This window comes from Hylobates moloch, unplaced genomic scaffold, assembly GCF_009828535.3.
Source record: "Hylobates moloch isolate HMO894 unplaced genomic scaffold, HMol_V3 SCAFFOLD_9, whole genome shotgun sequence".
In the NCBI taxonomy this organism is placed as follows: domain Eukaryota; kingdom Metazoa; phylum Chordata; class Mammalia; order Primates; family Hylobatidae; genus Hylobates; species Hylobates moloch.
Genome location: NW_026652284.1, coordinates 59,933,523 through 59,960,646, shown reverse-complemented (window position 1 = coordinate 59,960,646; position 27,124 = coordinate 59,933,523). Strand labels below are relative to the sequence as shown.

Genomic DNA, 27,124 nt, shown 5'->3' with positions numbered 1-27,124 from the left:
AAATGTCTTCTTTTGAGAAGTGTCTGTTCATGTCCTTTGCCCACATGATTATCTCAATAGATGCAGAAAAGGCTTTTGACAAAATTCAACAACCCTTCATGCTAAAAACTCTCAATAAATTAGGTATTGACGGGACATATCTCAAAATAATAAGAGCTATATACGACAAACCCACAGCCAATATCATACTGAATGGGCAAAAACTGGAAGCATTCCCTCTGAAAACTGGCACAAGACAGGGATGCCCTCTCTCACCACTCCTATTCAACATAGTGCTGGAAGTTCTGGCCAGAGCAATCAGGCAGGAGAAGGAAATAAAGGGTATTCAATTAGGAAAAGAGGAAGTCAAACTGTCCCTGTTTGCAGATGACATGATTGTATATCTAGAAAATCCCATTGTCTCAGCCCAAAATCTCCTTAAGCTGATTAGCAACTTCAGCCAATGTACAAAATCACAAGATTTTATACACCAACACAGACAAACAGAGACCAATCATGAGTGAATCCCTTCACTGTTCAAGAATAAAATACCTAGAATCCAATTACAAGGATGTGAAGGACCTTTCAAGAGAATACAAACCATGTCAATGAATCAAAGAGGATACAAACAATGAAGAATTCCATGTCATGGTTGAAAAATCAATATGTGAAAATGGCCATATGCCAAAGTAATTTATAGTTCAATCATCCCCATCAAGTACCAATGATTTTTCACAGATTGCATATGGAACCAAAAAAGAGCCCGCATTGCCAAGTCAATCCTAAGCCAAAAGAACAAAGCTGGAGGCATCACGCTACCTGACTTCAAACTATACTACAAGGCTACAGTAACCAAAACAGCATGGTACTGGTACCACAACAGAGATATAGATCAATGGAACAGAACAGAGCCCTCAGAAATGATGCCGCATATCTACAACTATTTGATCTTTGACAAACCTGACAAAAACAAGAAATGGGGAAAGGATTCCCTATTTAATAAATGGTGCTGGGAAAACTGGCTAGCCATATGTAGAAAGCTGAAACTGGATCCCTTCCTTACACCTTATACAAAAATTAATTCAAGATGGATTAAAGACTTAAATGTTAGACCTAAAACCATTAAAATCCTACAAGAAAACCTAGGCAATACCATTCAGGCCATAGGCGCGGGCAAGGACTTCATGTCTAAAACACCAAAAGCAATGGCAACAAAAGCCAAAATTGACAAATGGGATCTCATTAAACTAAAGAGCTTCTGCACAGCAAAAGAAACTATCATCAGAGTGAACAGGCAACCTACAGAATGGGAGAAAATTTTTGCAACCTACTCATCTGACAAAGGGCTAATATCCAGAATCTACAATGAACTCAAACAAATTTACAAGAAAAAAACAAACAACCCCATCAAAAAGTGGGCAAAGGACATGAACAGACACTCCTAGACTTTTTAGTCACATATTTGCTTTTTGTTTTAACTAGTTGAGTTGGGTTTTGGTTATAGGCATGTCCTTACTCACATAATTACTGAGATACATGCACTTGCTAAAGACTCTTTAAAGATAATTAATAGTTCTTTAAATTAGTGCTAATTAAGTCAGTATAACTCAATAGAATAAAATCAATTAGTGATTTTTTAAAGTTGGCACTTTCTGCTAATTAGTTGTATTTTCTTTTAATTAAAACTCTACCATTAACAAAAAAAAAATAAAAAACTAAAAATAAAACCCGACCACTAGGGCATAATCTATATGGTGATTTTTGCATTACAAAATTTTTAACGAATAACTGGAAAGGTGAGAGAATACAGCTTTTAAGTGTTCCAAGGAATTTTTTTTTTCTGGGCCTCATAACACTGGATGATTACATTTGTAAATGTCTTTTAACCATGTGGCCAGTTTCTAGTTCAATTCAATTGTTTAAATGTATAATCATTGATAATTTCTTGCTGTCAGGGTGCAGGAGCTTTATCAGATTCATTAATTAGTAACCTCAGGGACTCTTATAAGAACACCTAGTTAATTTTGGTGATCCCAATTCTTTTTTTATCCTCAATAATTTCTTTCAAATTAAGTGTGGTACCTAGAAACACCAGCGACATCCTAAATTAGGATGTTGAATTTTGGTTTGAGTTTTAATTTCACCTCAGTCACTGACTCCATATTCTAATCAAGTCACAGCATCTCAATATATGTCGACCTATGAGTCTTATCTCTACCTAGTGCCTATAAGATGCCAGTGCTTGGGTCAGAACTTAAACTGCTTTGGGTGCAACATGCTCTCCACTGTTTTAGGTATTGCTTACATCTGCTGGCAGCAAAGTTTTGATAATGTTGAATAATTTATTTTAGCTTTACTATGAGACTAAAGCTATAAATAACAACAAAAAAGCTGATAAAAATGTTTTAAAGCAATTTCCTGTATATATATATATACAGTATATATATATATAGTTGAGTTAGTAGCTCAGGTTCCTGCTTTTTAAATCTAGAACAATGATAACTAGTATTATAGATATATACACATACACACACCAATATTAATATATAATTATTGTATATATATACCAATATTAATATATAACTGGCATATATACAATGTTAATATATAATTATGGTATACATATATACACATCACATATATAGCAATTACCATTGTTATATCTATAATTGGTATATGTAATGTATAGAGATAGCTATATATATCTATAATATAGATATCTCTATATACCAATTACCATTGTAATTATATATATAAAAATTTATATATATATACAAAATGCTCATCAGACATTTGGAGAACATCACTCTTAGGTGAAAATTGAGATCAGCATGTTACATATCATAGGAGGATTTTTTTTCCAACTACAAAGATTATAGTGTTTTCTTGCTTAGAAAATTTAATCCAAGGATTTCTAATGTTTCAGCCTCATTATTTGATAATACACATATTTTTGTACATATATGTGTGTATATATGCACATACACTATACACAGCACATCTGTGTTTGTCCTGCATTCTCTCTTGGAGGATTCAATCTTTAGGAGAAGGACTATCTTCATTCTCTTTGTAATTATCCAACATAGAAGTGTCCAACGTGTTGGCTGACTTTTTACAGACAACATCATAAAACTGTGCAGGGAGCATGTTCTTAGTAATTACCTGATTCTAAAATTACATCATAAAAAATAATGGGAAATACAATGTAGGGATGAATTACATAAAAGAATTCCATTTTTGGATGATCGTGAATACCTTGATGGGATTGACTACCATAACCACATGGTTGGAACAGACACATTCAAACAACTTCTGTCTGTACAGAGTCACTAGGGTTTCTCAGTGTTCTCAAATATTAATACCCTTGGCTCTTCTTAGGCATGTGATTATGGAAAATTAAAGATTTGGCAAAAGGAAAGTTCGTTAATACAAGCAGGGACCAATGGCAAAAAGAGAAAAATCCTCATCAAGGCTTAGAAAAAGATGAAGAACATATTCAAAGATCTCAGAGAAGGTCCTGATCTTGGAAGGACCAACTTCCAGGGCAGGCAATGGGACTCTGAGGAGGAAAGGGGCAAGCTCTTGGCCCTTACCCTGGGCAGGAAAGATCTTGGAGGGAAGATCTGGTAATTTGTAATTCCAAGGAAAACCACGCCTGACAGAGGCAGCGACACAGATCCTGAGAGGCAGGAAGCAGCCCTTCTTCCCCTCCCCACCACTGGAGTTTGCCAGGGCTGTGTTTTCTCTACAGTACTTCTGCCTGATGGTCTAGGGAAGGGAGGCTTTTATAATAAGGGGATTCGATATAGGGAAAGGGGCACTAGGGCACTGAAGCTCTTTGGGTTTCTGAGAGCTCCGGTTTGGCTAGCCTAAAATTAGCATTTATCTTACAGTTTTTACCCCAACTAGCCTGGCTCTGTGTCTACTGAAAACCTATATATGTTGGGATGGCGCAGGTTCAGCTGTCATTGTTCTCTGTACGTGTGTGCGTGTGTGCATGTGTATGTGCCCACGTGTGTGAGAGGGAGGAGCAGGGGAGGGAGAGAGAGAAGGAAAACCTATGGAAAAAGTTACCTTTCTTCTTTCCTCTGCAGCCTCCAGTTTCTTCTGGATCTCCTCCAGGGACAGGTCTTTCTTCTTTGGAGAAGCTAAAGTTCGTGGGGCTTCTGAGATAGGAGATGGTGGCTTCAAGATCAGCTCAAAAGCCTGGCCAGAGGCACGTTTGTTGATTTGCTTCACTTCCATATCTGAAAAATGAACATTTGAGAATGTTAAACATACAAAGCTTGCAGCATGGGTTTATTTTAATAATTTAGATTCCAGCAATTGGAAGTAGCGTTGTTATTCTGGGAGATAGGAATAAAATGCTGTTTATGAGCATTTGCTCTTTGTTGTTTAGAACATATAAGACCTCTCTGTCTTTAGTATAACTATGGATATATTTGAACAGAATAAATATTTACAATATTGAGAAATTTGACAATATCTACAGGGAGTTGAATAATGGTAAGCATACATAGATAAAACTAGCCTAAATTGATTTTAAATTAAGCTTTATTTTCCTTTGAACAAATATGAGCTTTGCATGAAAATTAAGTAGCACAGATTTATTTTTTTGGAAATTATCGTAGCTGTAGGCCCTTTTTGGTTAGATGAGAAAAATAACGGAGTTCTTCAGTTCTGACATATAATGAGATATCATTATATAGATATGTGTATATATGCATACACCATTATATATATTATCACCATTCCTGTGCTTAGAAATCACAGGAGCTATGTTAGAACCAATATAACTCCCTGAACAGTTGGGCATATTTGGCAAAGTCAATGCTGAAATGCAAAGCATCCTGCTGATTTCTGTTTTGCCCTTCTGTATGTTCATTGCTTCCAGTCATCAATCATGCACAGTGCCCACTCCAGGGATGACAACATCACTCTGTGATGGGGGTCCTTGTCTTCAAGATGCTTACAGTCTAATGGGGGCAATAAGACAACACCCCATTGTAATGTCTTTGCTCCTGTGTTGTTGCTGCTTAGAATATTCTCCTCTAGTGTACTCGGCTGGAGCCAGGAGCCAGGGAAAGAGCCACTGTGGTGGAGGAGGGAGTGGCAACATCTACTAATCTAATTTATACACATACACATGGAATACTGTTCAGTCTTAAAAAAAGGTGGGGGAAATCCTGTCATTTTTGACAACATGGGTGAACCTGGAGGACACTATGCTAAGTGAAATAAGCTAGGCACAGAAAGACAAATACCACATGATCTCACTTACATGTGGACTATTCATAAAGTTGAACTCACAGAAGCAGAGTAGAATTGTGGTTACCAGGGGTTAGGGGTGGAGATTGGGGGGATGTTGATCAAAGAATACATAAGTTCAGTTAAACAGGAAGAACAAATGCAAGAGACTTATTATTAAGATGGAGTTTCCCTCTATTGCCAGGCTGGAGTGCAGTGGCACTATCTTGGTGCACTGCAACCTCCGCCTCCCAGGTTCAAGCAATTCTTCTGCCTCAGCCTCCTGAGTAGCTGGGATTACAGGCGCTCACCACCATGCTCGGCTAATTTTTGTATTTTTAGTAGAGGCAAGGTTTCACCATGTTGGTCAGGCTGGTCTCGAACTCCTGACCTTGTGATCTGCCACCCTTGGCCTCCCAAAGTGCTGGGATTACAGGCATGAGCTACCCCACCCAGCCGCAGAAGACTTATTGTACACCATGCTAACTATTGTTAATAACAATGTACTGTATTCTTGAAAATCACTGAAAAAGTAGATTTTTTGTTCTCATCACAAATAGATGACAGGCATGTGAAGTAATGCATATGTGAATTTGCTTGACTTAGGCATTCTCTAATGTATACATATTTCAAAATATGCCATACGCCACAAACATATACAATTTTTGTCAATTAAAAAAAGAACTGAAGAATGGTTAGCCATTTACTTTCTATCAGTAGCTTATGTATTAAAGATAAGCAGATTATCAGACCCTTATGTTTTAAGCCTGCGTAATATAACTTATGACAGTATAATTTATAATAGAAAAGATGATAGCTAGCACCTGCTAGGATATTTATAATTATAGAACTCACAATTTAGTAAAATACAATGATTTTTAAAAGAACCTCGCTGGTCAGCCCTCAATTTCAGATGAGCATTCTTTGAGTCCCAAACTCCATCTCTCTGGTTTTAGCCCACTGATCCTTGTCTGAAGTCTGAAGCTACCCATGATTAGGCCATTCTCGGTGGTGCACCACCATTTTTCAAGTATTTGAAAACAGTTATGTTCCATTTCAAATTGTTCCCCCAGGCTAAACATCTTCAAGTGCCCCAGAATGACACTGTTTCTAGATCTTTACCACCATATTATTTCCTAACCTCTTTAAGTGCTCTCTAATTTATTAACGTCTTTTTAAAATTGTGGCAACCAAGCCAGCAGGTTATGTTCCCGTTAATGTTCTTTTAGCAGCCTGGTTAGTGCACGTGGAGGTTGTGGTTAAGTAAAATGCCAGGCTGGCAGGACTTGACCTCAGATCCTTAGCTGCTAATAGATAGTCTAGATAAAACGAACTCAATAAGTATATTGGAAATGATGTGGGCTTTTTCCTTCACAAATGTAAAAATGTTTTTCATTTTCCTGATGGCATCCAAGATTATACTTAAATTTTAAATACAATTTTATGAAAATTATGTAAGCCTATGGATAAGGATTATAAGAGAACACGGGCAAATAAAAACAGCTTATTTGATAAGGTGATGGGGTTTTAAATGGCTTAGATTAGAGGCTCTGAAATTAGAACTGCCTATATTTGCATCCAAATAGTAAGCCCCTCTTAATAGCTGTGTGACACTAGGTAAGTTAATTAACTTCTTTATGCTTTTATTTCCTCATTTAAAAGATGGAAATAAAAAGAGTACCTTCCTTCTAAGGTGGTTGTGAAGATTAAAAAATAAAGGATGCTGAATGCAAAGCACAAGCCATATACTTAGTGCTTACAAATGTAAACAATAATAATAATTTCTTGTTATAATGTTTGCCTGCAATAAACAAGTCAGACTATTATCTAACATAGAAATATCAGGTCAAGTTAAAGACTGCGGAAATTTGATATTCTCTATGGACTCTTTTAGGAAGCACAGTTTACAAGAAATGTTGAAATATCTATTCAACTTTAAATACAGCTCAATAAAAATTATGGAAGCCTATGGAAAAGGATTATAAGAGAACGCAGGCAGATAAAAACAGCTCATTTCAAGAATCAGCTCACACATAACTTCACATTTTTTTCTTCCCCTTTTTTCATTCCCTAACCCAGCAAAAACCATCCCTGGCTCGTTTCTCCTAACCACTCTGTGTTCTACATTCTAGTCATTCGTGCAAGACTCTCCTACTAAGCCCTGAATTCTTTGAAGGTGAGGACTGTGCCGTATTGAACTCTGGATCTTCAGTGACAACCCATAGTTCGATATTAGAGTCTCACAAGAAACATAGCTGGATCCTTCTTCACAGCTACATCTAGCAAATAATAAAGGTCTGTGTAATTCATTTGCTGACCGAATGAATTTGTACAAAGTAGGCATTGGCCCTGCATTCTAATGAATGTTTTGTTTGGAGATAGAATTCCTTTCACATGGAGGGCGTTTCCTTATGGAACAGTTAATTCGCATTTATGATTTTTGGGCTACGATAGAATAACTTTGTAAGGAAAATGCCTTTGAGTCCTTGAATAGGCTTTAAAGGCGCAGAAGGGGTTAACTGCCACAAGGTCAGTTTGTCTTATCGTTAATGTCTTTCTTTACATACGTGGAAAAGAAAAATAATTGTGAGCCTGAAAGTTAGCAAAATATGCCTTAGGGATATCTAGGATACATAGAACTGTATAAAATATTTTAGTTAAATTGACTGAATTAGGTAAGGATGATGTCGATGATAGCTATCATTGCAGAGTGATATAATGAGCTAGGCTTGGTTTTGCGTATTTGACTTATATTAAACCGTTTAAACCTCACAACAACCCCACGAGGAAGACGCTAGAGTTAAATGAGACTCAGAGAATCCAAGTATCTATTTGCCCAAGGTCATGTGGATTGTGGCAGAGCCAAAGTAAGCAAAATGAATCAGGATAAATCAAACCTGAAGAGTTGCACCTCAATAATGTTAACTGCCATGCTAATTCTTTAGGCTTTTCTTTTCAGACCCTCTTTATCTAGGGCCTCAGTTGTAAGTCAGTTTTATTTATTGAGTCAATTATTATTATTATCATTAGCTGGTTGACATGTATATACAAACTATAGAAACTTTATAAAGACTACAACAAAGCAAAACAGTTATGGTTGTTGATTCTTTCTCTTGAGTTTTCTAAGCATAAAGCATTTTCTTACAAATTATGATCTACTCCAATTACAGCTTAGCCTATTAAATTATTTGCAAAGAAAGACCTTAGACATATCGTGGATGTTGATATACTGGATGTGGCTGTTAATAAGAATCCATCCACATTTCTTAACAGATATTGATGTGTTGTTATTAGCACCAAATTCAAACTGTTTTCAGCAATAGGTAATCAATTGGACATAACAGCTAGACACGGCAAGTCAATAGTGAGATCTACAAAATATTGGTGTAATTATATCAGGAGCTGTGAGAAACAAATATGTGTCAACCTTTCCAAATGATCTAGCTAGTAGGGGCATGTCTATCCTAGGTTACTCACCATCGTAAGTATAGATGTTGATGTTGCGAGGTTCCGGGTAAAAGCAAGAGCAGATCAGTGATAGCATGGACAGCTCCTTCATTTTTTCCTTGTAGGCTGAAATGAAAAGCTGAAGATTAGTATATTTCATTTTTTCTGAATTTCCCGTTACTGCTTGCTTTAATTTGAATAACAATTATTGCCTCCTGCGGAGTGAATATAGCCAGGTAGACTCCTTTGCATTCTTTCACTAAATATAAATGAATGCAAGATGTCAACAGAATTCTGAAATGCATGTTCCTTATTGCAGAGGACATGAATTGCACAGTATAGCAGGTTAAATAACAAGAGAAAGAAAGAGAGTTAGAAAAACAAGGGAAGGTCGAAGGAATTAAGATCTAGCAGGATAGGAGGGAGAGAGAGGAAACAGATGGAATTAGTGGAAACAGACATGATTACCAGAGAGAGAGGCTCATTCTAGTAAATGTGCATGCAGGTCTATTGTACATAAGTAAGATTCCGGAGGTCTCCTCTGTTGATTCAGCCTGAATTGCCACGTACTCATTTGGGAATAGTCAGATAACTCATCAGGATATTTATTAAGCAAACACATTATCCAGGGTCCTATGTTGCAGCTTTCTCTTAATCTCCAAGTGCATTTTCTTATCTGTCCATCTTTTCTTTTTTCTTTCCTCTCTCTCTCTCTCTGAGACAGAGTTGCTCTGTTACCCAGGCTGTAGTGCAGTGGCATGATCTCAGCTCACTGCAACCTCCACCTCTTGGACTCAAGTGATGTTCCCCCCTCAGCCTCCCCAGTAGCTGGGACTACAGGTGCGCTCCAACATGCCTGGATAATTCTTGTATTTTTTGTACAGACAGAGTTTCACCAGGTTTCTCAGGCTGGTCTTGAATTCCCGGGCTCAAGCAATCCGCCAACCTTGGCCACCCAAAGTGCTGGGATTACAGGTGTGAGCCTCTATTTCCAGCCTCTTTCTTTCTTTTTTTTTAAAATTTCATGTTTTGTTTTAGATACAAGGGGTATATGTGCAGTCTTCTTACATGGGAATATGACATGATGCTGATGTTTGGGGTGTAGATCCCGTCACCCAGGTATTGAGCATAGCACCTGATAGGTAGTTTTACAAACCTCTCTCCTTCCCCCCTCTAGTAGTCCACAGTGTTTATTGTTCTCATACTTATGTCCATGTGTGCTCAGTGTTTAGCTCCCACTTATAATGACAACGTGCTGTATTTGGTTTTCTGTTTCTGTGTTAATTCACTTAGGATTATGGATCCCAACTGCATCCATGTTGCAGCAAAGGACATGATTTCATTTTTTCTTATGGCCATGTTGTATTGCATGCTGTATATTTACCACATTTTCTTTATCCAATCTGCCATAGATGGGCACCTAGGTTGATTCCATGTCTTAGCTATTGTGAATAGTGCTGCCACGAACATATGAGCGCATGTGTCTTTTTAATAGAATGATTTATTCTCCTTTGGGTATATACCAAGTAATGAGATTGCAAGGTCAAATGGCAGCTCTGTTTTAAGTTCTTTGTCTCTCTCTCTTTCTACACACACCAAAGCCATGGATCTGAGCTCTGATTACATCTGATAAGGATCTCCTTCCCTCCGTTGCAACCCAGCCTGTGTGCCAACCTTGCCATGCAGTTGCAAGAGTCCAGATCATCACCTCCTTAATCCTTCACTCCCCTTCCCCATTTCATTTTCTCTAGGAAGCCTCCTGCCCTGGTAAACTTGGTGAGTATCTCATCACTGTCAGTTGTCATCAGGCCAAGTATCTGCAAACTACCAGATGGGAATAAAGAGGTAAAATCTTCTTACCTTTGTTAATTATGCAATTAGTAAAATTAATAAATTAAGGAAAATGGAAGAAAATGATGGGTATACTGTGCACTAACTTGTGAGAAAGTATAAACAGATGGCTGTGACATAAAATATAGACCTCCCAGGTTAACAGTTGCTTCTTGGCAGGAGCTTCTGATCATTACTATAATATAACCCAAGGGAGAGTGGGTATCTTGGGAAAGAGGATTCTCAGAAGATGAGTTTGGGCATTATTGAGAGGTGCATGTTTTCTTGGCCAGAAAGAAACATATTCAACCCCTGGATGCTTTACATCCACAGATATTAGAATTATTCTAAGATATTATTTAGTCAACTGTCCACCTACCTCACCACCAGTTTTACAAATGAGGATATAGCCCCACAGAGGCCAAAGTCACATGTAGCCAGTGACAATGGTGAAGCTTCTGGATAAATTGCAGTAAATCAATCTATTTGAAAACTGCCAGAAGGCTTTCTTCTAGCTCTACAATTTTAGGATGAGGTTCAATGTGTTAACAGGTGCAAAGATCAAATATCATTTGCCTATGATTCAACCTAACACTTCCTGAGGATCTGCTAAAAGAATCTCCTCACTATTTAGCTTATTTTTTTTAAATAAGCAATACATGTTGTCCTGTGCCATAAAAGTCCTGGAACTCCATTCTGAGATATTTTATTGAACACCTTTGGAATTTTAGAAGGCTAAACCAAATTTCTTTGTATCATTTGTTTATTCAGTTAATGAAATTGTGTCACTTATAAAGGCCCAGGCAGATCCAGATTTATATGGATGTTAAGTGAGAATCATAATTTCTGCCAGAGGATAAAACCTTTGGTGATTTAATACATTTAATTCCATGAACTAATTGAAAACAATAACAGCAAGGTTTTGTAGGCTGATACCTTTTTTTGGAAGAGAAATGCAATCTGGTATCCGAAACATTTTGCAAAATTAAGCACATATTAGAAGCACATGAAGCATATTACATGCCAACTTTATTAAGAAGGGTCAGTCCAAAAATAAAAATAAAATAAAGGATTTTCCATCTCAAAGTAGTAACAAATGAAAGCTGCAGCAGAACACGAATTTTTAGTGAAGAAAAAACTCCTCAATATCTGTCCTTAGGAAACGAAATTCAATAATTTTCAGTAAGGCCACTGCCCTAATTATGCTTGACAAGCTAATAAAGAGAGGTGAGCGTAAAAACTGTCAGAAGCCAGCACATTTAGAGCCCAATGTGTAATGAGTAATCATTACTATTATGGACTGAATATTTGTGTCCCCCCAAAATTTGTATTTGAAATCTAATTCCCAATGTGATAGTATTTGGAGGTGGGGTCTTTGGAGAGTAATTAGGTCATGAAGGTGAAGCCTTCATGAATGGGATTAGTGTCCTTATAAGAAGAGACCAGAGAGCTAGCTCAATCTCTTTTTGCCACATGAAAATGCAACTAGAAGTTGGCAGTCTGCAAAACCAAAGTGGGCCCTAATTAGAATCTGATCATTCTGGCGGCCTGATCTCAGACTTCCAGTCTCCAAAGCTGTGAAAAATAAATTTCTGTTGTTTATAAGCCACCTAGTCTATGGTACTTTGTTTTATCAGCTAAAACTAAGAAAGTGACTGATAAAAATGTTCTTTCTTGTTCGAGGTGGTCTAGGGACAAAACCCAGTTAACCTCTGTGGGTGATTCCTTTAATAGCATTCTTATCTTTACTGTTATTTGTATCAAAGGCTATGACCCCACATAGCATGACTCTACCCAGTGACAGCCATTGCAGAGATTCTCATTGAATAGTTGCTTGCATTCTAAGGAGATCCTTAAAAGCCAGCGGCAACCACAGTCCAAGCAAATCCTGATTCCTTCCCTGCAGCAAAGGCACACTCTCCTGTGAAGAAGGGTTTCCTCCTAACGTGGTACAGTTGCCCAAACTCCCCAGATGGCATTGCTGGAAAGGTATGTCATCAGGAAACAAGCTTAAGACACAAATGAATAAAGCACAGCAGGTTATGTACCTGGCTAAGGGAAATAGTGCAAAGAGAAAAAAAAAGGGAAGAGACTTAATGAAAGAAGAACTGATAGGAAACAGTAACTGAATTCGGAGCCGCTGAACACTTTGAAAGGTGAGATTAACTCACGAAAGACTCTTCTTAGAAAGATTTTTTCCAGCTTGTGTGGGAACAATCATTAATGTGAATTTTAACACTTATCATTTTGTTGTTATTTAATTTGGAATTGATAGTGCAGTATCATAAAAATTTCTTCTGTTTATTCATACTAGGCAAAATTTTATTTGATGCTTTAGTTTTGGCTAATGCTATGTGTAAAAGAAGTAGTGATATGTATTAGACTTCCTGATCACATATAAAAGATAGTAAAGAATGCTCTGGAAATGTCATTAATATACTACTTTGGGAGAAAATGTGTCATAATCCCTGAAAGGAATACTTGTTTGTGTCTCGACACACTGGTGTTCTTAATGACCATGAAGAAAACGTCATTCGCGGGACCAGATGTTTGACCATGGCCTTGTGTTCAGGACGGCTCTGCTGATGAGGCCCAGGATCTGTTAGCGCACTCCCTTTCCACTTTTCCTTTCTCTTGTTTTCCCTGCAATCACATTAGTCTAGCGGGAGGTTTTCTTGGCAAGTCCTAAATACTCAATTTAAATGCAACCTCATTTTTTTCCTTTTGAAATGTGCCTGGGGATAAAGTAAAGGATAAAATCAGATGCTATAGAATGCAGGATTGATGTCTCTTGCCCTTGATTTTACAGCAATTTGATTTGCACAGTTTCTGATAGACAGAAAGGACAAAAGCACTTTATTTGAAGCTTACCAGTTTATATATACGTGGCAGAAAGCACCTCTTTCCTTAAGAAAATAACCCCTGTCATTTCCAGGCAGTGGTGTCTTTAAACTGGGTAGAGTGGGGCACTAGCTACGGACCTCGCAGTCTTCAGAGCTGGTGCCAGGATTTAAAAGGACAGCAGTTAATGGGAGAAATAGGGTTCTCTGCTAATGGGTTCTAAAAAACCTGAGTCTTGCACCCGCAATTGTTAAACACTGCTCCTCTCCTAATTCTGTTCTTCCTTTTCTCTTTCTCCCATTACCTAAGTCTTAACATAGGCAGAAATCAGCTACCTTGCAGTTCATTTTTGGTTCCTTTTTTTTCATAAGGAAATAGCATTTCCTTTTTAATTTCAGAAATTAAGCCCCTGATGATAATTTTAACTCAATTCTGATCGTATTGCGTGTTTGGAAGTTTGCTTACTCTGGGGCACTATAACTCAAGGTCAGATAATTTTTTTAAAAGTCAGATATGTAATCCCATTTAAAAATCCTTTTGGGAGGTCCATCCCTGTGATCTTCTTCAAAGACAAAATAGACCAAAATGATTTCATTTTGAACACTTCTTACATACTATATCAGCTCAAATTTGGAGCATAAAATATTTTGGTTGATGAATATGTAATTAATGATGTAACTTTAAAAAGAAAAAGAAATAACTCAGATTTTTAAATACCCTTTTTAACATCAGAAGATCACTGACATGAGGTAATATTCTAGATATTTCTGCTGTGATGATGTAATGCTAATTGCTTTAGAATAAAATTAGCTTCAGTCCACATTCTACCCATCTCTCTCTACAAAAATTATGGTTTTCTAAGCCAGGGAGGTTTTGAAAGATTAATATTTTGACCAATCAAAGCATTATAGTTTTTCTATGGGAATGGATATCAAATCAAATGAAGGGACATTTAAGAAGGTCAAAGCAGTACAACCCATCACTGGGTTATACAGGAACATATGAGGCTCTTAAATTTCAATTTGATGTATTCTTAGCACCAGTGATAGTGACAAGGAAAAGAAACTAGATGACATGAATCAGTCCTTGTGATCAAAATTGTAATAGAAGCAGTAAATTGTTGTAACCTGGTACCTCACCTTACTCTGGATTCCAGTTAAAGCTCCTGCTGTGTTTAATGAGAGTTCCACTACATCATGCAGGCTCTTGTCCTTTTTTTCTTTCCCTGATGAAAGAAATTCTTACAGTCCTTGATAGAGACCGAATGACACTGTGGTTTAGAGGAGTAATGAAAGCGCTTTATTCTGTTTATGTGTCAAGATTTTTATCACCAAGTCTAATTCTGAGTATTGAGGGGTTTTTTCCCCCCTTAAGCCCCTAAATACTAGCAGGTAGTAAAATCTAAAATGATAGCTAGATTGGTTGGGACTTAAATGAGACAAAGCCAGGGTAAAAAATGGAGAGTCTATTCATCTGGTTAAGGACAGTTCTCATGTAAGAATGACTATGCTTTTCCCTTCCTGCAATCTTCTAAGCTGGGATGCTCCTGAGCAGCAATTCGAGGCTGCCATGACATTGTCTGAATCGTTTCTCCAAATGGCTCAATGTAGCACCCAAGTGATTTAAATTTCACCCTATTACTTTTTAATTCTTGGCTGAAGAGTAGAAAATATTTTGGATCCATTTTTAATTAGCAAAACTCACTTCCTATGCAGAATGATTATCGTATTTGTGGGGCCAATGTCCAGAGTCACAAATGTTTTGGTCACCAGTGATAAGGATGCCAGCTTCATTGTTCACTTTGTTGTAATATGTGGCTTTTCTCCAGAAAATAAACCTTGACTTCTATCTCACATGGGTTTTTGAATTTAGCCTATGACTTTGTATATAAGACTACATAAGGGTGGATAGCCTATTATGCTCTCAGTGAAAGCAGAAACTTTCAGAAATAAAAAGTGCGAGACTTTTATCACACTGCAAAATAAAAAAAAAAAATTCAGATGACTTTATTTCAGTTCATGGGCCAGTTGACTTTTCTGTTTGAATTAGCCAGAAGTTTGGAGACTGAGACTACAGATTTAATGAACTCAAAGGGAGTCCTAGAGCTATCACCGTGGGATGGGGTTGACTGTCTTTAGATAATGGAATATCTAATTTATATAGAACAATGGGAAGACACAGAGTCAGATTAAGCAGCAGCAATTTGTACCATAAACCCACTAGTTATATCATGATTTAATTCCTCTATCAATCTAAGGAATTAAAAGTTCAGAGCATATTTCTTGAAGAGTTTGCATAAAAACCTCTACTTCCGTAGGCTGGTATGAAGTTTCAATGGATTTGAAGAACTCCATATTGCTGTTTTAGATCTGAGTATGTCTTACAAAATTCACTTTATCTATAATAGTGATTAACATCAACTGTGAAACAAATACTTTAACTTGGTGTTACTGCCAAGTAATATTTATCAATGTTCCACCAAAAAGAATTCTTATCTGGGTAGTGTACAAATTGTACTTAAGGCAGTCTCCCTAAATGTTGTCTTAGGAAATGAATGATATCTAAATAATTAATGGAAGATGACTATTTCAGGCAAAGGCCACAGAAGCTGCATGTAGGAGCCAAAACTTTGCTTCCCTCCATAATCCTAAAAAGAATATCTACGTGTCCTTCAATGAAATTTTGTAAAATGCGCAGTGTGTAGCATTTTCTCAACAGTGTCCTCAAAGTTGCATTTTTCAAACCCCATTCATTAGAGTTTTATTTTAGCCACTCATTCACAACACTGTGCATTGTTTTGCACAGTTTGCAGCATTAGTTTGGCTTATGTAAATGGTGCAGTGAACAAAAACTGAACAGTTAGGAGTTTCCACTTGAATGACAAGCCCCATGACTTTGCTAGTCATACTTAAGTAATATGTCTTATGGTCACTTTGTGTCAAAGATAATAGAATAAATATATTCTATTTTATATTTATAAAATGTTATATTTTATACTTGTAAAATATAAAATATACTATATGTAAATAGAAAATAATACTGTCAAGGTTTATAACTGCCTGATGTTGCAGTGATTTTATTTTGGAGTATCTCTGGCAGTATGTGGGAATAACAGAGCCTGTGAGGTGAGTGTGAAGCATCGTACTATTGTTCCACAATGTAATTATCTTCAGCATCCATCTTAGAGGCAGCTAAATAGGGTGAAAGAAATCTTTTGGGTTAACCTAGATAGGACATTGAAAATTGCTTTTTTGTTTTGAAACTCAAATGTTACTTCCTCAAGCTTTGTGTGTAGACTCATTTCCTGAAATAGATTTTATCACATCATAGCCTTGAACTTTAATTAGTATAATTTTCTGCAAACAACCTAAAGCAATATACAAGCAAGTAAGTAATCCTCCTAAAGCCATCCAGTTTATGTCACAAACAGGGTCAAAATATAAAAGATAACTTACTCTAGGATAAATTTTCCATTTTTTTCTATTTTTTTCCTGGATATTTTGAAATAAAAGCTCCTCTGAGAAGTGGTTATTTTCTCCGGAATACACAGTTCTCAAAGGAAGACATATTAATGTCCAGCAGTTATATGAAAAAAGGCACAAGATCACTAATCATCAGGGGAATACAAATCAAAACCACAATGAGATATCATCTCACACATGTTGAAATGTCTGTTCTCAAAAAGACAGGAGATTGGTTAGCCAGAATGTGGAGAAAAGGAATCCTTGTGCACTGCTGGTGGAATGTAAATTCCTAGAACCATTATGGAAAGCAGTATGGAGGCTCCTCAAAAAATTAGAAACAGAACTACCAGGCCAGGCGTGGTGGCTCACACCTGTAATTGCAGCACTTTGGGAGTCTGAGGTGGATGGATCACTTGAAGTCAGGAGTTCGAGACATGGTGAAACCCTGTCTCTACTAAAAATACAACAATTAGCTGGGCATGGTGGTGTGTGCCTGTAATCCCAGCTACTCAGAGGCTGAGGCAGGAAAATTGCTTGAACCCAGGAGGCAGAGATTGCAGTGAGCCTAGATGGCACCACTACACTCCGGCCTGGGCGACAGAGCAAGGCTCTATCTCCAAAAAAAAAAAAAAAAAAAAAAAATTAAATAAATTAATAAAAATAAAAAAATAAGACTGCCAGATGATCCAGCAGTCCCACTACTGGGTATATATCCCATAAAAGTGGAATCAGTATCTCAAAAAGATATCTGCACTCCTATGTTCACTGCATCATTATTCACAAGACCCAAGATATGGAATCAATATGACTATCCATCAACAGATGAATTAATAAAGAAAATGTGCTACATACACACAATAGAATACTATTCAGCCTTAAGAAGGAAATTCTGTCATTTGTGACAACATGGATGAGCCTGAAGGACATTATGTCAAGTGAAATAAGCCAGGAACGGAAAGACAAATACTGCATGATCTCACTAAAAAAGTAGAACTCATAGAAGCAGAGAGGAGAAGGGTGGTTTCCAGGGGCTAGGGTGGAGGTGGGAGAATGGAGAGATATTGGTCAAGGATGCAAAGTCTTAGTTAGTTAGATAGAATGAATAATTTCTTTGTATTTCATAATAAGTATATATATGATAGGCATAAAATATATATGATGTGACAAATGCTTCATAAAGAAATTAATGTCTTGAATTTCAAATTGTTTAACTATCAGGGCAATTTCTACTCTTCCACATGCTACATGCAAGGTCTATTTTTGGCTTCAAATATTCTTTTTCTACTGTTAGAATAAGTGATGCATAAACTATAAGCTTTTTGGATGCCATCTGGAACTCCCTTTGAATTCTTGATACTCATTCTTAAGACATGAGAAGGACTACATGTTGCTATGACTGGCTGAGTCAGATTGGAATAACCTGTGCATTTTATCTGTCACAGAAAATACCATATGACTTGGTCATAAACATGCCCAATAAAAAAGTTAAGGCAAAAATAGAATCAAATGTTTGATGTGCATAGATAAATATGACTTGGAATTTGGCACGATAAATTGCTGATAAACCAAACTCACAACTTGGGAATACATTATAAATGAACGCACAACGTTGGCTCCCCTTTATGTCCTATTTTCTCTTGTTTATTCAGCCTAAATATTACTTATAAAAAAAGGGGGATTCATGGTTTTAAACATTGCTCATATCTTGAAAAATTTTACAAAATATTAATAGGAAGGGCCAGACAGAGGATATATAGATTAGAATGTGGTGACAATTCCTAAATGTCTCCAGTAGTTGTGGCCCTGAGGTTCATTAAGACTGGGTTTGTATCTTCCTAAAAACAGAAGTGAAGCAAACTTAATGGTTTCCTTCACAAGGGCCTTGGAGTTCTTTCTCTCTTTCTTTCTTTCCCTTTCTTTCTTTCTTTCTTTCTTTCTTTCTTTCTTTCTTTCTTTCTTTCTTTCTTTCTTTCTTCTTTCTTTCTTCTTTCTTTCTTTCTTTTGTGTTTTTCAAGGACAAGGTTATTTTCCAGGTTTGTTTCACAGACCTTAGCCCTTACTTCTCTATGGCTTTGTTTGCTGCTAATCATTTCTTTGCAACTATACTTAAGTTTCCTGAGGGCAAGGGAAGGCATCTCCTTTAACACTTGTTGTATTTTCCCTCATACATAGGAGTGTGTGTTGCAGTTAGCAGGTGTTCCATAAATGCATATCCATTGGTCGCTAAGCAGGGAGGGGCTGTCCCTCAGCTGCAAATGGTAGCTGCTGAATCTTCCAGTGGCCCAGTTGGCTTCCCCATGAAGAACAAGTTAGGGTAGGGGTTAAGAGCCGAGATGTTGGAGCCAGATTGAGGTCAACTCTTCTCTCCACTAAATTCCTTTATATTATGCTACTGACTGGTATTTCTGTGCATTTTGAAGTGCAAGAATACTTCTTCTCTTCCTTGGCCCTTACCACATAGCTTTAGCTACAGTGATAGTTTGAAAATGGAACTACTGGTGGTACCACTCTAATTTCTTGGCGTAGAGGCAAAATTTAAGAAAGCCTTCTCATTTCTATCCTTCAAAAGGCAAACTTCACAATAGCAGATATCAACCTTCTCTATGTAAGGAGAAAGAGAAGGCAGGTGAATGTCTCCTTTGTATTCATTTATATGTTCTCTCCCTTATTTTAGCTCCAATGCTAGTGAGTGAATGTTCACTACCCCAGGGTAAGGGCAAGAATATGATAGAAACTGAAGATTCGAGCTCTAGGTCAGGAACTATTCAACCTTAGATAATTTATTCAACCTTCTGAACATGAGTTTATTTATGCACAAAATGGGGATAGGGTGTTGTCGTAAGGATTAAGTTAGGTAATGTATTGAGAAACTGAAGTGCTGTGCAAGACATTGCTAATAAGCATTAATTTCTCCAAATTGATCTTTATTTTATGGATTTTTTTTTTTGAGTCAGAGTTTTTTGCTCTTGTTGCCCAGGCTGGAGTGCAGTGGCATGATCTCGGCTCACTGCAACCTTCGCCTCCTGGGTTCAAGCTATTCTCCCTGCCTCAGCCTCCCAAGTAGCTGGGATTACAGGCGGCAACCATCACACACAGCTAATTTTTGTATTTTTAGTAGAGACAGGGTTTCACCATGTTGTGGCTGGTCTTGAACTCCTGAACTCAGGTGATCCACCCGCCTCGGCCTCCCAAAGTGCTGGGATTACAGGCGTGAGCCACTGTGCCCGGCCTGATCTTTATTCTTTGGGTGACCTTTTGAAGTTTTAAGGGGCTTTGCTATAGCCAAGTGTTGTGGAGCCTTATTTCTTATAATTCTCCCTGCTTCTCTTACTTACTTTGTCATAATAATCAAATCACCAAACACAATTAGAGCTCTTACTATGTCTAAGAAGACTGTGTGTACAGTGGTTAATGAAGTCAACTTGGGTCAGACTGATTTGTTTCAAATCCTGGTGCTACCATTTTTGTTGGCTGTGTGTGACTTTACCTCCTTTCCTTTCTCACCTGTAAAAATGAGGATGATAATCCTCCTATAAGATACTTGGCACAATCACAGTACTTGACCCAGTAAGTACCCAATACATGTTGGCCAATATTGCAGCAATCTGAAGAACAGGAAAGTAAGTGAAACAAGTTTCTAGCCTAAAAGAAGTCATCAATATAGTTGGGTATAAGAGAAAAGAAAAGTCTATAGTGCAAAAAATAAAAAATAGTTCAAAATGAGGAAAAAAGTCTATAGTGCAAAAAATAAAAAAATAGTTCAAAATGAGGAATCCAGAGTGCAGTGGAAAGAGCATTAGATTTGAAACTCGGCTCTTCCCTGGCCAACATTTGTGATCAGGAGCAAGTCACTCAACTTTCCATGGCTTCTTTCCTGTCAAGCAGGAATAATGAGACATGTCTCAAAGTGCTATAAAAATCAAATAGGAAAAAGTGCATGGGACATGTGACTTGCAGCTGGCTCAAGCAGAGCAGGTGAATGATAAATAACAAGGGATATGATAACAAATATTGCTATAAGATGGTATGTGGCTATCGTCAAATTCATTGTTAGATAGTAAACTAGTGAAAGTTCACCAGAAGGAAAGATCAAGGAAAGCTGGATTCAAGGCTGACTTGGAAAGCCTGCTATTATTTGTTTTGTGGAGAGCATGATCTTTCTGAGCAGCAAATTTGAGAAATTCTCCTTGACTTCTTAGCTGGCTATCCTCACCGTATGTATTCGTAGTTCACTTCTAAAATTTATCCAAAGGGAAGAAATGTATAGTTTTCTGGATAGAATAATTTCATCACTCTTTGCTATTTGTAGGAGTGACATCTTCTTTTTGCAATGAGTTTAAGTAGACAGGTTTTTATTCTTTTCAGCTATGCAAGCTGGACACAAAGTCCAGTATTCTTTTCAAGTGATTATTTTCCTTATTTCTTTCTTTCTTTTTTTTTTTTTTTGAGACGGAGTCTAGCTCTGCCGCCCAGGCTGGAGTGCAGTGGCACAATCTCGGCTCACTGCAAGCTCCGCCTCCCGGATTCACGCCATTCTCCTGCCTCAGTCTCCCGAGTAGCTAGGACTACAGGCGCCCACCACCACGCCCGGCTAATTTTTTGTATTTTTAGTAGAGATGAGGTTTCACCGTGTTAGCCAGGATGGTCTAGATCTCCTGACCTCGTGATCTGCCCGCCTTGGCCTCCCAAAGTGCTGGGATTACAGGCGTGAGCCACTGTGCCCGGCCTCCTTATTTCTTGTCTTGGGTAAGTTGTAATATAGCTTGCCACAATCCATAACCAATACACATTGTAACTGTGTACACTGTCTTAAAAAAATTCATTCTCAGAAAAATTTCAACAAATGGAATCTGATTCTTTCAAAGCTGCTTAGTTCAATATTTCTTCAATGTTGTTCCTGAAATTAGAAAAACTTTTCATCCTAAATACTGAATTTCATTTACCTTATTTGTTCTACCACAAATCCTTTTTTTAAAAAAATCATCAACCAAGTCAGAAGACACAAAACCTTTTTTTAAAAAATCATCAACCAGATCAGTTCAGAAGACATGCATGTCTTTTATTTCCACCTTTATGCTTTGGCTGTGCATTCCAGAACCTCATTAGAATTTTTTTTTTTTTAAATAAGTAAGCTGAACTCTCCTGCTTAGTGCAATATATTATGACCTTGTGGGAGTTTAAATTGTAATGGTGCTTTCATATAAAGCTCCTTCTTTGTCACTATTCCATTTTTATGAGAGTAGAAGCATATTTTATTACCTGTATTTTATGGCTTATAAATGTGAAAAAATATTGAGCATTTTTATATGCAGATTATCATCAACAGTATCTAATATGAAAAAGAACTGTAGTATACTTGTAAATATAAGCACATATTTCTTTTAATATGTCTGCAGCTATGTCATAAATATAATTCCTAGTTTATGTACCACACATTTACATGATTTGATATTTAGGAGTCAAAACAAAATGCTTAAAATGCTTTGGTATTGGTAGTTATCCTCCCTTAAACCTTTGTACTCAGTTGCTAGATGAATACTAATTTGATTTCACAAGATATCTTCGTTGCTCTAGTAATTACATTTTACTGATACCTTATAGATTTTAAAAATAGCAATAACAGATTATTGATTGGTACCTGAAACACTATTGACTGTAAAGGCGTTGCTTTCCTGAGTGGCTGAGAGAATAGTGCTAAACTCTAAGTATCCATATCCTTTTCGTCACCGTACTCATCTAAGATATATTCTGTTTGTATTATTTGTCTCTAGTGTCTTTGTCGTGCTTATCCACTAATGTGTGGAGAAGAGGAAGGCTAAACTGATCCAGATAAGAAAGTAACTGGAGGATCCCTGAAAGAAAAGATCTAGCTGAAGGAAGGGTGTTTAAGTGGAAGCAGGAGAGCAGGAGGGTGCCAGGCAGGGAGAAGACTGGGAGGTGGCGATGAGATATTGTGCACAGTCAAGTGATATGGGGTGGGAGTGAAACTGATGGATTGATGTTAAGAAGGAACCAGAGGTTCTGTGTGTGTGTGTATGCATGCATGCGTGTACGTGTGTGTGTGTGATATAATTCTTTTTCCTACATTCAAAAGTCCTCAGTGTAGATTTTTATATTTTAATATTTCTAAAATCATCTTTTATTTCTACTGAATGATAAAACTTCCTGGGTAAGCAAGAAGGCTCAGTTTTATTGAAGGTATATATGTATTTGAAGTAGGGTAAGATATAAAATATGATAAGGAAACATGAAATGAGAAATATGTGCAAGAGAAATATACTTTCATTTTAATTATCCATCTTGCTTATTGTGCTGTGACCTAGATAAAATGCTTAACTATTAAATTCTGGCATTATGTAGAATGGATTTTTTCCTTGGAGATATACTATATTGGCTGCTGTCTCATAAATATGATACCAACTCTCCCTCTACCACAAAGAATTATTAAGCAGTAATCATTTCCTCAATTCCAAGTAATTTCTAGTAGATTTGTAATACATGTAGAAATTAACAAAGTATAAGAATTGAGATGTTCACTTTAAATTTTTATTATTTTTATTTAGTATTTTCATCATTTATCTAGGGAATCAGGGAAGGAGATTAATATTTTCGATTACCAAATGCTCAACAATCAATTGCTTATTTAACAACCACGTGATTTAGCTATTGTTTTCCCATTTCATAACTGAGAAAATTGTAATATAGAAATGATTAATAAATTTGCTTAAGAATTCTCAGATAATGAGTAGTGGAGCATGGTTCAAAACCATGTCCACTGGATACCCACACCTACCTCTAATCCACTAGAGCTCTCTCTTACCTGTAACAGGAACAGTTGCTGCCCTAAGGACTTTTGGGGGGAACTTGTGGTACTGCTTCTTAATTTTCATAGGATTTTACATTCATTTGAGTTCTAAGACAAGCTGATTATTTTTAATTGCACAGAGCTTTACACTTCTGTTTTAACTTTTGAAGGCAGCTTTAAACTAAGCCTTAACACATTTGGACATGGGCTGCTTTGTCTAAGCAGAGTTTGTACCATCTCAGGAAGGTGGACTCAGAGGGTAGTGTGTCAAGGTGGTGCCAAGAAAGGGGTAGACATGGACCAGAAGCAAAGTACTGAGTTTTATCTCTGGCTTATCAGCCCTCTCATATTTTCAGTGTCTACTTGCTGGGGACATCCCTGCTTCCAGAGATTCTCTAAGCTTGGTGGCTGCCATCTTGGGCCACCACTTACCATCCTTCCCTTAAAGCAGATTGAGTTGGGGAAAAGTTGGATGTGGATTGACTGTAATGAAATGTTGGATGAGTTAATCGCTTCTTCTGAGCCAACCTTCATTTAAGAAGAAGAAGGCTCTTCTTTGGGAGGAAGAAGGGCTGGCCAGGTGGGTTCTAATCACAAGAACTGCAAAACGTCTGGTGCTGTTGTCAGAGGGACTCAATTAACATTTTATTTCACTTTTCATTACTTAGAAAGTATTTTTCAAAAAGCAAATGACTCAGTTTTTGATTGTGCTCCTTGTTCCCTCTTTACTCATTCTAAATGCATGCACATGGGTATTTATATCTAATGACAATTTAAAAACTCAACTTCTTGCATTTATATAGTACTTGACAGACACTAATCACTTTCATGTTTGTTTCCTTGAGTCTGAAACAGACCCTCTGATATGGACAAGGCAGTTCACATGGCTATTTTACAGATGCTGAATTAGAGGAACAAAGAGGAAAATTGACCTGACCAAGGTGAGTCAGCAAGAGTAAAGACTGAAACTCAGAATCCCTTCTGGGCTCTTCCTTCCATGCAGCACCAGCAGCACTGAGAAGGGCAGAGCTGATGGGGACTTAGACTCTGACCTCTTGACACCTTGTTGCAGAGCTCCACAGAGGTAACTCACATGCTGTCCTGGCCTGCTGCTTGGGGACCCTACAGGTCACTGCTGTTTTAGGTTTACTCTAAGTGTGGTTCTGAATCAGCCTCATCAGCACCACCTGGGAGCTTGTTAGAAATGCAAATCCATGGGACCTGCTTCAGACCCATAGAGTGAGAACCTCTGGGGGTGGAGGCTAGCTCCTCCAACACTGCTGATTCTCAGTAAACTTTGGGAAGCATTTTAGTTAAAGAATTCTCTGGCCAGATTGGTTGATGGACTCATTAAATATTTAATTTTTTCAGCCTTTTGGTGGATCTTAGTACTTCCTAGTTGATGTTACTAGTATATCATTATGTACTATCTTGTAATATTGTAGGGCAGTTTAATAAAATTGTGAAGATGGTGAAATTGTGAGATGGTGACTGCCATTTATAGTTATAAATTACCATTATTACTATTGAACTTTTTGACATGTACAGGATCTTTTTTTCTGCAAAAGACTAAATCCACCAAGGGTGAGGAATATTTCTATTTTTGTTCTCATAATACCTAGCACAGGCTTCAGAACAAAGTTGGTGCTCCAATCTATTTTACTTTAGTTAGTGACACTGACTATCGATGACTTTAAACTGAAGACAAATATGCCTAGTGTATGGCTATTCTCACTGTGCATGTTTTATTACAGGACAGTGGAGGGAGTGCTAAACCTTATTTTGAGTGAATGTGTATATATGTATGAAATAGGCACATACATGATATATAACATATTTATATATTACATATAAATATTTTATAATAGGTAAATAATATACACAACTTTATTATATGTAATACATATATTATATGTTATTATATATATATATATAATATATATTAGATCTGGGTTCCGAGTCTGCCTCTGAGGCTTGCCACTGAATAAGTTATTTGAGCTTAAATTTACCAATCTTTAAATAAGACAACTTGCATACTATGCTCATCTCAGAGGGATTATATGAAGATTAAAAAGGATGAAGCAGGTGAATGTTTTCTAAAAATGACAAGGTCCCATATAGATAGATCATGCGATTTAATTTTTCTTTTGAACATTTTTTAGTCTTCTATGCTTGCCTGCTCCTTTTTAAAAACTATATAAGAAAAAAATCACCAGAAATAAAATAAAAAGATAATTTTTTTTTTTTTTTTGAGACAGAGTCTTGCTCTGTCGCCCAGGCTGGAGTGCAGGGGCGCAATCTCGGCTCACTGCAAGCTCCGCCTCCCGGGTTCACACCATTCTCCTGCCTCAGCCTCTCCGAGTAGCTGGGACTACAGGCGCCCACCACCACGCCCGGCTAATTTTTTTGTATTTTTAGTAGAGACGGGGTTTCACCGTGGTCTTGATCTCCTGACCTCGTGATCCACCCGCCTCGGCCTCCCAAAGTGCTGGGATTATAAGCGTGAGCCACCGCGCCCGGCCAAAAAGATAATTTTTAAAGTGACAAGAGTGCAGGATCATGTAATATGTCATCAAAAGACTAGAACAACCTTGGTAATTTTTCATGTGTTTGAATAATTATTATGAGAAGGGTGCTAATTGGAATTTCTCAGATAAACCTGTAAGACTTGAATAATAACAATAGATATTTTTATTGGAAATAAAAAGTAACTCTGCAGTAATAAAAATAATTATGTTCTGAAGCAGAGTTCCCAGGGAGGCTGCAGTAAGTCCATCCTAAAAGTGCCTGAGATGATTGATGTTCTTCCCCTGAGAGTCTGGAAATGATAACAGTACCATCTTGATGGGAATTTCTGGTCTCAGTTTTGTAACAGTCAATATATTATAAGTTGGAGCTGTTTCGTGTGAGTTAGGTTGCTCCTCACTAGGAAGCCCAGACTGGAAAACTATTATTATAATAGGGTTTACTGTGAGCAGCTTTGTTAATGGAAGTTAAACTTTATGGCTGCATTTCATAAGGAAAAAAAACTTCCAAAGACAGAGTAGAATGCCAATAAAAATTTAATTTACACTTTAACATGCTGTCTTGTAAAAGTATTTGTGGGACTAGGTTTAGATAAATTTCACTCAATTATCTTTATCCTGATATAAAGACATACAACTAAAAGATGGACAGATTTATTATCCTGATGATCTATCGTTATATTGGGTACTTGTACTAATGGATAATGTACAAACTCCAACATCCAAAATACAATTATTCCAGAAGAATAACTGCTAAATGGGCACTCTTCCACGTGTTGCTTTACAATCTTTGTAAAAAAAAAATTCAGTCCCAGGCAATATTGTTGCCCTATAAAAATAAATTATTTTAAATGTGCTCTATGAGAACTGTAATTATCTATTTCTTGCCATAAAATAAATTTTGAAACCTATAATTTTCCAGAGTATTAAATATTTTACTCTGGAGGTCAACAAGTGAGAAAAAGCTTAAAATATTTTTGTTATGG

The 27,124-nt window shown here is 37.1% G+C and overlaps 1 protein-coding gene across 5 annotated transcripts in view; it reads right to left on the bottom strand.

The window, feature by feature from the left end:
- The window catches only part of STMN2 (stathmin 2), a 149,953-nt gene that overhangs the window by 22,752 nt on the left and 100,077 nt on the right, over positions 1–27,124 (bottom strand). For all 5 annotated transcript variants that reach the window (XM_058444023.1, XM_058444022.1, XM_058444021.1 and 2 more), the window contains 2 exons: positions 8,704–8,799; positions 4,054–4,226 (listed from right to left, as the gene is read on the bottom strand). In XM_058444023.1, the coding sequence (XP_058300006.1) occupies positions 4,054–4,226; positions 8,704–8,799 (269 nt within the window). The remainder of the gene's footprint in view (positions 1–4,053; positions 4,227–8,703; positions 8,800–27,124) is intronic.